Source organism: Silurus meridionalis, chromosome 5 (assembly GCF_014805685.1).
Source record: "Silurus meridionalis isolate SWU-2019-XX chromosome 5, ASM1480568v1, whole genome shotgun sequence".
NCBI lineage: Eukaryota > Metazoa > Chordata > Actinopteri > Siluriformes > Siluridae > Silurus > Silurus meridionalis.
In genome coordinates, this window is record NC_060888.1 from 22,637,602 (window position 1) to 22,652,300 (window position 14,699).

General features: G+C 38.9%; 1 protein-coding gene across 1 annotated transcript; it reads left to right on the forward strand.

Annotated features, from left to right (window-relative positions):
• The first annotated feature begins 1,098 nt into the window (after positions 1-1,098).
• On the forward strand, positions 1,099-14,649 carry cnot4a (CCR4-NOT transcription complex, subunit 4a). Its single transcript, XM_046849957.1, is given in 14 exon segments — positions 1,099-1,319; positions 3,168-3,399; positions 4,712-4,909; positions 6,274-6,360; positions 6,449-6,550; positions 8,798-8,923; positions 9,016-9,140; positions 9,232-9,441; positions 10,379-10,436; positions 10,525-10,780; positions 12,105-12,203; positions 12,206-12,517; positions 12,742-12,972; positions 13,296-14,649. Coding segments are annotated over 13 exon segments (2,295 nt in total). The 5' UTR covers positions 1,099-1,319; positions 3,168-3,225; the 3' UTR covers positions 13,613-14,649.
• Positions 14,650-14,699: the final 50 nt, after the last annotated feature.

Genomic DNA, 14,699 nt, shown 5'->3' on the forward strand with positions numbered 1-14,699 from the left:
CAAGGTCTGAAGAACAAGACAGAAGACGCTGTGAGCCTTGCTCAAGAGCAGCTTGGAGATACTTGGGCTTGAACCCCTTGACCTTCCAATCAGTGACTCTGATTTAACCACTGAGCACCACTCCCCCATCCCTCTCAAGCGGGAACCCATCCTCAACTGTGTGACAATGTCTATTCATTATATTTCCATCATTGTTAAGGTATACTGTTTGGTCAGGTCATTTTATTTCTATAGCGCTTGTCACAATGGAAATTGTCTCAAAGCAGCTTTATAGAATGTAAGAATTATAAAAAATAATTCACTTATATTTGAATGTATGGGTGTTTATTCTTGACAATGAAGCATTGGGTGACTGTGGCAAGGAAGATGGAATGGTAGATGTATCCCTAGATGGTATGAGGAAGAAGCCAGATTTAAAAGAAAACCTATCCTCATTTGAGTGACATCAACAGTGTGATTATAAATAATTAATACATTCCAAACATCGAAAGTGAGAAATATCATGAGTACTGTGATTATGAGTAATGTCCTTTCTACAGTCTTATACAGTCAGTTGGACTTTTGGAATCTGGTGCTCCTAAGCAACTCATAAATTAGCTCAACATATGAAATCATCAACACCAACTTCTCCATGCCAGAGCCTTCAAATGCTGCATAATGGAGAAACAACACATGTAGAATGTTGTTGTGAGTATTGACATTATAGCACTGTTGATATTAATTACAGTTCAAATCCATACTCATCTTCTTGAGTTGCTCAAAAACTTCATCGATCTTTAGGCTGTTCATATGAAATAGTCCCCAATTGATCAGCTACAAGAAATGAAAAATGGTCACCTTAGGAGCATGATTAATAAGTGAAAGAAGAAGAAGGCGAAGAAGAGAAAAGAATGAGGAGTTTTAGGTATTCTTATCATAACATGAAATTAAATCAGGGTGTAAGTAGGGATTCAACACCAAAAAAAATACATGCTGCTGCTCTCTCCACATGCTGACCCTCTCCCTTGATTTGGCTGTAGTTCTTGTACAGTATGGCGCCTAGTAATAAACTACATCTCCCACAATGCAGTTTTGCCCTGAGTGCGCAAACAGAGTGCGCGGTGACCGGATACTGTATTCCCTCCTCATCATTTTAATGTAAGATGGTAGTAAGACGCCGCTGCCTAAAGAAATAGTTAGACTAGAATAAATATCCAAACCAGCCATTTAAACCCAAAACAGAGCCGGACAGGATTGTAGAGGAACTCCGGGTGCTTTAGGGAAAACCATTTCCGCCCTGATATTTGTAGAAATATCTTCGGAGAGGAATCCCGGTTGAAGTGAGTATCCAAAAACTACCAACCGCTCGCCTGAAATGTTCTCAGCGCACACTTGTGCTGAAAATGTTACGCTTTTCAGGGACTTAGACTTATCTTTTTATACGAATCATCTCTTGGTATTACCCCGACGCCTGAGTAGGAGTAAAGGGAAAAGTCAACGGTTGACACCGGGCGTTCCTGTGGCCAGAACCGGAGTGAGCATTGGGAGAGGCGCAGGCTTCGGGCCGGTGTAGGCCGCAGCCCCTAACCCACTCAGCCGCTTCAAAGCAGGCGAATATCTCCGGGAAAAACGGCCATATATGTTGAAACGCCCAAGGGGGTGAGGTAGACTTGTTCCTGGTGGTGTCTGGATTGAAAATGCAGGTTTATGTGGTGTGTTTTGGTCGCCTCTTGTCATTACGAGCTCTGTCCCAGCTGTGGAAGCACCTGACCAGTGTCACTCTATCTGTTACCGCCGAAACATGTCTCCATGAAACATGAGTTACAGACATGACCCTTTTTATGTATATATATATATGTGTATAGACAGTTTTTTTAAAATGATGGGTATAAACTAATCCATTAACATTTGAGTCTAAATCTTCAGAGTTGTTAGCTGATGCTGAGTAGTCTTGGTAAATGGACATATTGTGGAAAGGAAAAGCATTTGAGGACATGATATTATAGGACGGTCTGATGCGAATCCTGACAACTGTTCTCACTCCAAAGTGGATTATTGTCGACCTACACCATCTCTCATACACTACAGCAGTTTGCCGGCAATGTTTTATTATAAAAAAATGCCTTGTCATTGGTTTTTAACCATTAAATGTTTAATAATATACAGGACAGGATTGTGTTGTCACTTACACAACACTATAAACAGCGGGTTCCTCTTTAGCTTCCAGTTTTCCCTTTTTTTTTTTTTTTAAGTTAATAAAGCCTTTTTGCAAGACTGTTTTTGAAGTCTGTCCTATTACTGGGAAAGTGTAAAGTCTTACAAAGTCTCTTGTTTTGAAGTCTTTCCCATTTTTGGAAACTGACTGTTCAAGGTATGGACATTGATGACTCCCTCTATATATTACAAATATTAAAACACATAAAAACAACAAAAAATATTTTGTCTTTGCTGTAGCTTTTCCATCTTTTGATACAGAACTGGAATTTCAACTCATACATGATACTGATCTGATACAGACTTCTTCACTATAACTGAGCGACTTTCAGTGAGGGCCATGTTGCGCAAGTGTGTTAGAGTGGTGTTAGCTGGAATTTAAGATGAATTGTGTCCTGGGCTCAATGCAAGATCTGCGTTGTCTCCGTTGGTGTCAATCAGAAGTTGTCTCACCTCCACCTGATACCTTTCCAGCGCATCGACACTCAATACTGAATAAGCACCAGCTTAATGTCTTTGATTACTGTCTCTCTAGATTCTCTCTTTAGGTTTTCAACATCCTGATTATGTCCTTATTTATTTGTTTGGGTTGATCAGCTGTTAGGAATGTATTGTACATACTCTCTTCTACTGATGTTCCTCCAAAATATGGATTTAATCTCTGCCTGTAAAAATTGTAAATAGTGAATAAATTATGACAGGAACATAATCATTATAATGCAGTATTTAAGTGTGTAAGAGCTTTAGGATTATTCAAGGGTAGGAGAATTTTCCTGTTTGAGTCTCATGTAACTTCCACTCTGATCATCTTTCTATATGCAGTCAGTTTACATCACAGCTGGTGGCCACAAGTACAGAAGTTTAAAAAAAACAATTACAAAACAGTCTGTTTTCTCCTGCTCCAGCGATCTTCACAAATCTCACCATACTCATGTCTAAAATCTCTTCTCTCTGCATATCCTGTTTCCTTCCAGCGCTGTAGTGTCTCGCTCCGGTGAGTTGCCGTGATCGCAGCCATATTCGTGCAATAAGATGTCCCGTAGCCCTGAGCTGAAGGAAGACCCCATGGAGTGCCCTCTGTGTATGGAGCCTCTGGAGATCGATGACGTCAACTTTTTCCCGTGTACCTGCGGCTACCAGATCTGCCGTTTCTGCTGGCATAGAATTCGCACAGACGAGAACGGCCTTTGCCCAGCATGCAGAAAGGTAAATTGCCACAGCTGCTGGATGACATTTAGAGACTCACTTCCTCAGCTATAGAAAAGCATGTTTAGCTGCTCTCATTTCCTTGTTTTGAGACTGGGTGAATGGGTGATGTTCTCTAAATTGGCCAGATTTATGCACAGCAGGTGATAAATCTCTGCTCTGCCTGTCTGTCTCTCTCTCTGCATAAGTTCCCACCCAACATAACGTTTGATGTGTCAGATGAAAATCGCTCGAGTCTCTCATGTGGTAACCATAGCGACAACAACGCTAAGCCTTTATGGTAAAGTCTGACCGCCACAAAAAGCAGCCATTTTGGCAGCACTCTCAAGCAGTTATTTCCAGTCATCCAAGACTAGGCTTCTGTTTACTCATATGGGAATAGGACTCATAACCCTGTAATAGACCACATATATAAAATTTTCCAAACATAATATACCATAATGTAAAATTTTATATAGAAATCTTATACAAAACACGTTTTTGCAATGCCAACCTTATGCTTATGTCTAACTCTATGGTTATGGTAACAATTATGCCTGTTTCTATGGTAATCTAGATCATGAGCCCTGAGAGAGTGGGCCAAATCCCAAATGTGTTTCTGCTCTCTACATACATTTACTCTGTAGGAGAGTTTTGTTTGTAAGTGATATAACTACTTTGAAACACCATGTAATGGCCAATAGGAAGACATTTAAAATTTGGCCCTGTTTATATTGCAAATAGCCACCTCAGTCAGGTGCTATGTCCCACTTCGCCTACTCATAGTAACCATATGGACTATTTTTGTGCAGTGAAGTAAGGTACAACATTGTTTTGAGCGTGTTTATAAAAGAAAGAAAAGAAAAGAACATTATGCAACTACTTGGAACTACTAACACATCGCACATAACGAGAGCTCGTTACCTAATGCTTTTAGAAATGCAAAAATAGCAGAGCATCCAGGTAGCTTTGGGGTACACTTTTCAACACGCCATGATTTGGGACAGAATAATTCTAATCTTGGATACTATTTAGGACAGATATAAGGTGAATTAGGACGCAGCAAGGGTCTGGGCTGAAGCGAAGTTGTATTATTAATATACAAGTGGAAGTCCAAGGCACACTAAACAAGCTCTGTACCCGTTGCTGAGTGCTGGCTTGCCTGCTTGGAGGATGACCATGACCAGTGTTCATTTCTGTAGGTGCAACATTGTCATATTGCACTCTAATTCACTGCTGATTAGAACCCGACACTACGATTAGATTTTTAGAGTGTTTCACATCATGAAAGCACACAGCATTGTCTTAAATGATCATCCTGTGTGTGCTGTAGCCGTACCCGGAGGACCCGGCTGTGTACAAGCCCCTCTCACAGGAGGAGATCCAGAGGATAAAGAACGAGAAGAAGCAGAAGCAAAACGAGAAGAAGCAGAAGGTGACGGAGAACCGGAAGCACCTAGCGAGCGTGCGCGTGGTGCAGCGGAACCTCGTGTTCGTAGTGGGTCTCTCTCAGAGGCTCGCGGACCCTGAGGTAAGAGGAGATTTGCAACACAAAGGGAATTAAATGGAACAGCAGCTATTGTTAGTAAAGCATCCCAGACATTGCCTAGTGTCATCCCCTGCTTATTTCTGACTTGAACAAGTAAAGAAGAAAGAGAGGGGGGGATTTAATTACAGATGTTAATATCATATTTAGAGGTCATTACTTTTCTTGAATTATTTCACGACCTTTATTCTTCATCCAGTCATTCGGCTGCGTACATAATCATGTCATAAACACGTCATAGCAAGTGTATTGTCATTAATAGACATGACGCTTAAGATTTTTTTGACCCTATTATCAGTCCATAATGTAGCAGCCTATTTCATGCAACATACTGCATGCTTTTAAGCTCTTCATTTTAAAAGAAAAGTAATATATTATGTACAGAAGAGCATCTGCTTTGGCATTTAGCAGTAATACTGACTTGAGCCAACTTCATAATTGCACAGTGATCGCATATGTCATAATTATGTAAGGATTAACATTTGAATGAAAAAGTCTTTTATGCAGTACACATTAAATTAAACAACCGAAATCAGAATTTGCTTACTGACCCAACTCGAGTGTGTGGACATAATATGTGCTGTGTTGCATTGTACCATCGGTAACAGATTGGGTGAGTCATCATTTAAAAAAAAAAAAAAAAAAAAAGCACTGTGCCTTCCTTTTCTAGCCACATTGCTTTCATGGACTGGTGTAATAGTGTAATAAAAAGGAAGGCTCGTTACTTATTTGGGATTTTTATAACCCACAAATAAGTGAGTCAAAATATCTGGATTCTTCGTTTGCTTAGAGATGTGGAACCTAAATATATATGCAGTAGGTTGTGTTTCAGTGAAAATGTTATGCTTGCCATTGCTCAGTGCAAAACAGATATTTATTGATGTATGGGTTTAAAAAGGATTTATAGATATCTAAGGACTGGCATTTTAAGTTTGTAATCCAGTGAACCAGTGTTTATTTATTTATTGATAGAGACTTAAAGCACTTTTGTTCTGGATAAGGGCGTCTGCTAAATGTTATTAATGAAATGTAAATGTTATGTTGATTTATTGTCAATGTATTTAAAAGCCCCTGGTGAAATTAGTGGCTTATTGATTAACTGAGTTTTACTCATTGTGTGAATCTCTTAACTATGAGTTTAATAGTTGAGTCAGTGGAGCTTACTTAAAACGGTATCTAGTCAGTGTAGAAATAATTCAGTGTTTCTGATTTCCAGTTGATAACCTGGAACTAAAATAAAAACACTTTCTGATTGTATCTGTCATAGACGGATTGATGGTTTGCATTTTGGTGTGTTGTGCCATACGCTGTTCTGATGATCTAAACTCAATAGTTGTCTCATTTTGCAGGTCCTTAAGAGGCCGGAGTATTTCGGAAAGTTCGGCAAAATTCATAAAGTGGTCATCAATAACAGTACATCGTATGCGGGATCACAGGTAGGAGTAACCTCAGCTACAGAAATGGCTTGGTGTTAAAACCAAAATGAATATCTATATATAAACAATTTACTCATTTACTCTGCAGGGTCCTAGTGCCAGTGCCTATGTTACATACATCCGCTCAGAAGATGCCCTAAGGGCAATACAGTGTGTTAATAATGTGGTTGTTGACGGTAGAACACTCAAGGTAAATACAATACTGCAACATTTTTCATATAGGATACAGTGGTACCCTGACCTACGAGTGCAGTAATGTATTAGTTTTCCCAGGTACGAGCGGTCACTCTGTCGATTTTTTGCTTTGTTACGCGAACAAAAATTGAGGTACGAGCTCGAAACGCCGCTGCTATATGGCGAAGCGAAGCCAGAAAGCGAAGATTGTGACGAGAATTAAGATAAGCAAAGAAGAAAAAGTAAAAAATTTTAAGTTTAGGGATACGTAGTGTACAGGAGTGATAGTAAAAAACGAGTTTTCCCTCCTCCTCCACTTATCGCCTCTACCACCCTCCCCCTCCATTAGTGTTTTCGTTAGCTCAAGTCGTCTCATCTCCAAGTTAAATACACTGCGTAAAACCTTGTTATATCTTTACACACTCTTTCTATTATGTTTTTATACAAGATTTGTTATTTAGAAATGTATTTTCCTAATTTAATAACATGAAACATAAAAACAGGGTGGGATTTTGAGGGTTGGAACGGATTAATGCCATTTTAAGTATTTTCAATGGGGAAAATTTATGTGCGAGCAAATTGAGATATGAGCTCAGCCACGGAACGAATTAAACTCATAGGTCAAGGTACCACTGTATATTGTTTCATGTTTACACACTGATTTTTTTCCCACTTTGAGGTAAGATGTGATTTGATATTGATATGAAGTAATAGCCTTAAAGAAATATGTGATTTTATTTAAGGGTTTTGGAATGCCTTTAAATAATCTGTCCATCCAGGTCAGATCCAAGGTTATTTATTTATTTATTTATTTATTTATTTATTTTTCAACCTTTAACCAGACATAAGTTTGCACACACATACATGTAGGGCTGCAACTAATGATTATTTTGATAATCTATTAATCTGAATTTGAAATCTAAAGTTTAGCTTATTATAACTATATAAAACCCTAATTCAGGGTATTTATGTATAAAAGTGTACTTAAAAAATTCGAAAGCCACATATTGTTTAACTATTTTAAACTTTTATAGTAGCTGCTTGTTGAGGAGTGAATGGGGGATTTCTCTTTGGAACAAATTCATTGTAAAAAAACCCCAAACCATTTCAGCATGAAAGGAGAAGCAATTTTTCTAAGTCAACATTTGTTTTTAATGATAATTGCAGATGGCAAGTTGACAACAATGCATAAAAAAATCAATATAAATTAAATACATCATTGATTAGAAATCTTTGTTAAAAAAAATTCACAGACATTTTTTTCAGTTGTGAAGGTATAAACATCTAGAATATTAAAAAAAAAAAAGCATTTAAATGTATAGTAAGCAGCAGTAAATCACTTTTGAAAACAGTTGTAGTAAACAAATGCTATAAAAGAGAATGGAACAAAGAAATGCAGATTTAAAAAAAGAAAAAATATGCATTGGTGTACAAATGCATAAGCATTTGCTTAAAACCACATCAGTAAGTAAAAATGTAATCGTTTACTGCTGCTATTATTTGCTGCTTTTATCTTTTCATTGTTTTAATTGAATCCATCACAATGTCACGAGTGAGGTGATTGCACAACCTTATGCTCGTGAGTCACGCCAGAACTGATCTAGTGCGACTGTACCGAAGTTAGCAAACAGTTTACACAATAACGCTTCATTAAACTATACCATTTTACCCTGATGAGGATTATACAGATTTTGCTCATCGTGCTGATGTTTCGCCTTTATCTGTGACACCAGTGTGTTTTATTTCCGCATGCACGTGCATCACTGTGGTACTTCCATGCCACACAAGCTCCGCTTTGCATAACTTCCAGGTACAGTTTTCTTTGTTGCGTTTAATATAAAATGCTCCTATGCCTTGGATGACTTGGGACGCACACTTTTTCCTGCTGCGGGTTGACCCTGTACTCTCCCCTATTTTTTGCATGAGGCTGTGTTATATTGCCGTCACACTAAACTGAATTTTAAGCAGCCCTTAATCGATAACGCCATTTGTTGCCAATGAATTCCATTATTGTTTTAACGATTAGTTGTTGCAGCCCTACATACATGTCAAACATGTAATTACTGATTACAGAAAATAATAGTGGAATTTGCATACACTTGTTTTAGGATCTGACCATACAAATAATAACTGTATTAACTGTAACTGTAATTGCTAGTAATATGGGTTATTGGCACTTAATTGGGCCAGGGTTTAAGGTGAATTTTTTTTTTTTTTTGGTGGTGGTAGGTGCTTTTATTGAGCCAGATCTTTTTTCTTATAGGCTTCTTTAGGCACAACAAAGTACTGCAGCTATTTTCTTAAAAGCATGCAGTGCCCTAAGCCGGACTGCATGTATCTGCATGAACTGGGAGATGAGGCAGCTAGTTTTACTAAAGAGGAGATGCAGGTGAGTGCAGAATTTGATCAACACTGATAAAGTATGTAAAAGTCATGTACATATTACCTTAATGTATTGGTGTTCTTTTTTTGTTTGTGTAGGCTGGGAAACACCAGGAATATGAACAAAAACTACTCCAAGATCTTTACAAAGCAAATCCCAACTTTCTACAATCTTCAACATGCGGAGGGGAAAAGTCTAAAAACAAAGCAAATACTACACAAAGGTGAGGTTTCTATACTCTGTCATAAATTTAGATTTACTATATGGTTTAAAATGGCCTCGTAAGCAAACTGGGTGTTTTTTTTTCTCCACAGACAGAACAGCGGTGGTAAAGAGGGTTGGCCTTTATTACAGGGTTACGGTAAACTAGTGAATGGTTTACCTACAGAACATAGGAAGTCCCCGCCCCTTTTAGATTGTTTGACAGACTCGGATCACTTGACCCCAGAAGAGCCAGACTCTGATTTAGGAACAGATCAAAACACAGGACTCTCACACTTCTCCTCAGTCTTAGAACCAACCAGGTACACACTGTTATACATGTGCATAATACAGATGTTATTCTTCCTATTCTTAATAACATTTAAATAGCTGAAGCAAATATTTTGAACATAAAGTAACTGGTATTATATGGTCATTATATTACCAGAAGATCAAGATGCAAAATTAATACCACATCATATGACCCATATAATATACACTATATGAACAAAAGTATTGGGACACTTGACTTTTTTAGGCACACTTCTTATAGAACGTTTTTAGATGCACTAGCATTAAATTTTCCCTTCACTTTAAATAAAAGACCCAAACGTGTTCCAACACGACAATGCCCCTGTGCCTAAAGCTAGCTCCATTAGGATATGGTTTACATGTGTTCCAGTGGAAGATTTTAAATAGCCTGCTACAGAGCACTGCCCTCAACCCTATTGAACACCTTTGGGATGAATTGGAACACCGACTGCACCCCAGGCCTCCTCACCTCACCTACATCAGTACCTGATTCCAGAACATTCCAGAATGTAGTAGAACATCTTCACAGAAGAGTGGTGGTTATTATAAACAGCAAATGGGGACAAAATGTGGAATAGGATTATGGAAGAATAAAGATTAGTAATACAGACGCTTTTAGTGTAGGGGTTCCCAAATTATTTTGAAAGGGGGCCAGATTTCTTTGGATTTCTTTGAATTTCTTTGAAATACCCAGGGGCCAGTTGTATATACATACTGGGTATGTGTGTATGAATATACATACATTTGTAATATATATGTAAACACCCAATTAATTAAATGAACCTTTTTGCTCAGCTGGGTGTTTAAATAAACCTTTGGCACTGGGTTTGGATTTTTGGACTCTGTTTTGTGTTTACTGTTTTGTATGTAGTAATAGAGGGATGCACATGTATTGTGTAATTTATTTGAAAATCATTTTCCCTGATGAATATCTTGATTGTCTTTCAGTCCTGTTGATAAATCAACAGAACCTATAAGTATAGGGAATGGAGAGAATATAGCACAGGTAAGAACTGCTCTTTGCACTTTAGTTTATATATGATTAGTAGTGTTGTGTAAAGTTACACATTTTGTATTTATTTCTTCTTTCACAGGTCTCGAGCAGTGACTCGCCTTCCCCTCCCCCTGGTTTTTCTAAGCCAAGCCTGGCAGTGCCCATCAGTGTGGCAGAACTCGCAGCTCGCTCGCCGTTTGAGGGCGCACCTGCCGAATCTCAGTCACTCTTCTCAGACAACAGTAACTTCAGACATCCGAACCCCATTCCCAGCAGTCTACCTTCTTTCCCAAGCTCCCCACAGGGTGGTTCTGACTGGCCCATGACCCCTGAACCCCAGAGCCTCTTTACCTCAGGTATATTTACTGAGATTAATGTTTACATTATCAATAAGTAAACTGTATATGATCTAATGTAAACTGTTAAGCAGCTCTGGGATTTGATCATATGACCATCCATTCAGGAGAATAGAATGTTTACCACTGAGCCACCGCTAACCCCAAATTAGTCTAACAGCCTTTTTTTTGTTCATGAATCATATTTATTAATCCTGTTATAATGATTCCTATGAATAATTATGACCAAAGGTTTTAACAGCGCATAACAAATGAAAAGTAGGACAATTAAACTTAGCATTTTGCTTGGAGAGAAGTAGGATCAATATTTGGAATGAAATCGATTTTGCACTTTACAAAAAGATCATGCAGTAACTAGGCAGTTAGCTGATGCTCTCTAAATATTTGTACCTCTTAACTGTATTTGTCAATACATTTTTATGACTTACATGGAAATTATGTGCGTTACTGCAAATGCAAAAAAACATGTCTGTGTTTGTGAGTGAAAACATTGCTCTTGTGAGTGGTGGCATTTCCAATTCACATACACTTCTTAATTATCTGTGACACTGATTTAAATATCAGCCTGCATCAATTACACTATTGAACCCTGGCAGGCTGTCAGTCTGCTCAGGACTGGCCTGTGTAATATTGACTAGTGGTGCAGAAACATAATCTCCTAATGTTTTTGCTGTAAGTGCTAACAGTGTTTGATTAATCTACCGATTTTCACATAGTTTTATCAACATGCCATAATACTTGTTAAAGAAGTTGTGTTGCACATATGGAGTAATGCAATGTGAGTTAATTATTATTCATAACAGTGCTTCTCATATTCAGGGGGTCTCTGATTAAATAAATTGTGAATCCCTTTATTTATTTTTGGGATAGATTTAATTGAGTTTAATCAATCAAAATCAAGTAGGCTCATAACTAAACTTGAATGTAATGACAATTTTATTTCAAATGTGTGCCATTTGTTCAGAAAATGACCTGCTCTTTGATGCCTGTAAAATAGCCCAAATATAATTTTTTACTTTATTTTAGCTTAGTAATGCAGTTGTATTATTATTTTTTTTTTACTTTTATTTTCAGTCATGTTGTCAGCTCCTGGCTTGCTGGTATAACTTATCTTCTGCAATTTTATTTACTATATGTAAGATTAGCACTGAAATTGGATCAGATTGGATATTTGTTAAACTCTAGCTGATTAACACTGAAATCTTTTATCAGCTTTGCCAATTTGTAATAATGCCAGATGGCAGCATCTCCTGTAAGTCATACTGTAAAAGCAAAATGATTGTATGCTCCATTGTGAGTGTTAACACCAGGCCTGTCTTTCCAGAAACTATCCCCGTGTCCTCATCCACTGACTGGCAAGCAGCTTTTGGCTTTGGCTCTTCGGCCAAGCAGCAGCAGCAGGAGGATGATCTAGGCTTCGACCCGTTGATGTGACGAGGAAAGCGCTGGCTGACCTCATAGAGAAGGAGCTGTCGGTGCAGGAACCCTTGCCACGTTCGACCTCACTTATCCCTAATGGCCAGCCACGCCTTCCCCCGCTGCAGCACCGCGGCCTCTACAACTCCTTCAGCCTGCCTGCACACGCCCAGGGCAGCCCCGCACGCCAGCCCTGGATGGGCCTGCCCACTCGCAACAACCTCGCACACATAAACCACATCGCACACAGCCATTTCTTAGACCAAAGCTACCCACCACACCACCACCACAGCACAGGTCTCGGGGGAATAACTATATCAGGTGAGCACTTACACAACAGCTTAAACACTTAAATTGCTAAATACATAACTGTGTCTTAAGATGATAAATGGTCACACCTGGTCTAGTCGCAGCTGCAACCTACTGCACCAATTACCATGTTTTTGAACTCATTCCCAGTTCTTTGTGTGCTTGAAACATTTACTTTAGATGCACTGCTGTTGATTTGCTTCATATTAAGTGTAAAGTTTTTCCTTCTTCAACAGAAAACAGTGGTTCTGTGGAAAGCATAAATGTGAAAGAGTGGCAGGATGGCTTGAGAGCACTCCTTCCAAATATCAACATTAACTTCGGAGGCATCCCAAATTCCACATCATCTTCCTCTTCCTCTTCTTCATCCACCTCCAGTATGAACCACATGGGGCTCCCGGCAGGACTCTCGCACAGCCTGAGCTGGGACGGCACGACAAGCTGGATGGACCCAGCTATTATCACTGGTACTTTAATATAAATTTTTATAGTTTTAATATCATTATATTATATATGTATATAACATTATTAATTGTAATGTCAATAACATATTACAAATACACTTTTTTTCCCCAATCATGCACCAGGTACAGCTAACTTACTAAAGAACTTTGTAGTCTATATATCAAATTCTAGTTGTTTATTGAAAAAAACAAAACTACACATAGAATAAATGGTAGATTAAAAAAATTACTTTATAACATACATAATTTTCTCGAAGGCAGATGTATAGATTTGAAAATCTGTTTACTTTTTTAAGATTTTACACTGGAACTCTTCACTGCTCCAGGTATGCCAGCGTCCACCGGTAGCAGTTTGGACTGTGTGCCAGACGAAAACCCCCCTCACTGGCTCAAGTCTCTACAAGCTCTGACTGAGATAGACGGGCCGAGTGGATCGGTGGTGTCTCAGCCTCGTCACTCAGCCATGCTGGACTCTGCAGTTCGGCTTCCTCTGCACAGAGGTGGCTGGGCCCCATACCTCCCTCCTCCATCGCTCGCTCCCAGTCACTTCCACTCTCCTCCCCCAGGCTTCCAGACAGCCTTCAGACCTCCAGCGCAGACGACAACAGACCTCCTACAGAGTGCCGCCATGGAGCGCCACTAGGGACAGACCCTCATCTCTCTCTCCATCCCATTTAACTTAACTGTAATGACGTGCAAATATCCTGATCATTAATAACATAAGCTCTTATTTGTCTGACCCCCTGTCTCCTCTCCATTATCCGCCTTCACCCTCCTGTATTTTGAGGCACACGTTAACAAATGTTTTAGTGGTTGGGGGAGGGGGTGTTCCATCATTCATATGTAAACAATCAAGGAGGGTCTGAGAAACATTTGATGCGCACACTATTAATAATGGTTAAAAACTTATACAGTACTCGTCCATTCTAGGCTCCAATTTTGATCTAATACTGTGAATGTGTTACTTAATGACAGGGATCTTAATGACTAGTTTAACAGAGGTCATTCGGACAGTCATTTCAGAGGAAATGCTTGTCAATGTGGTCTTGCAATTTACTTTGGCTCACAGAAATATAGGAGGTTACAAGAAAACAGACCCTGTGGTGTAAATGTACACACAAGTCTTAATGCCACAAAGCATCGACAGAGACCCCTGATGCCCTCAGACAGCATGCGGGCAGTTACTGCTGTACCTCTGTATCAGAGGATGGAGCACTGCCCTGCTGATGGCTGGGGGTTTGGGGCCTGTCTCAAACCCATAGGATGAAGGATGCCACCATGTGGCACTTTGTCACTTCACTACTAGTGAGAAGCATTAAGACTGCAGTGCACAGTTGCAAAATATGATTATTAAAAATACACAGCTAAGGAGACAAAAATCGCAGGTAAAATGCTGATAACCTGAGCTCTAGTAATGACTGAAGTTTTGGTAACACCTGACCAATCCAGGCCTTCCTAATCATCATCATTTTTTTTTTTTTTTTGGCTCTACTGTGGCCCATACTAAACAGTATTTATCAGACACACTCCTCCATTCTTTCAGGAAAAATTCAATATAATACAACCTCTTCGTTTTTAAACATGCTGCTGAGATAACACATTTAATACAAAGTGAAGAGCTAAAAAAATGAATAAATAATCTGGTACAACAAAATCCTAAATAAAATTGAATACTCAGTGCCTCTGTTTTAAAGTTTTTTTTTTTTTTTGCTCCCTTTATTTCTTTAGTA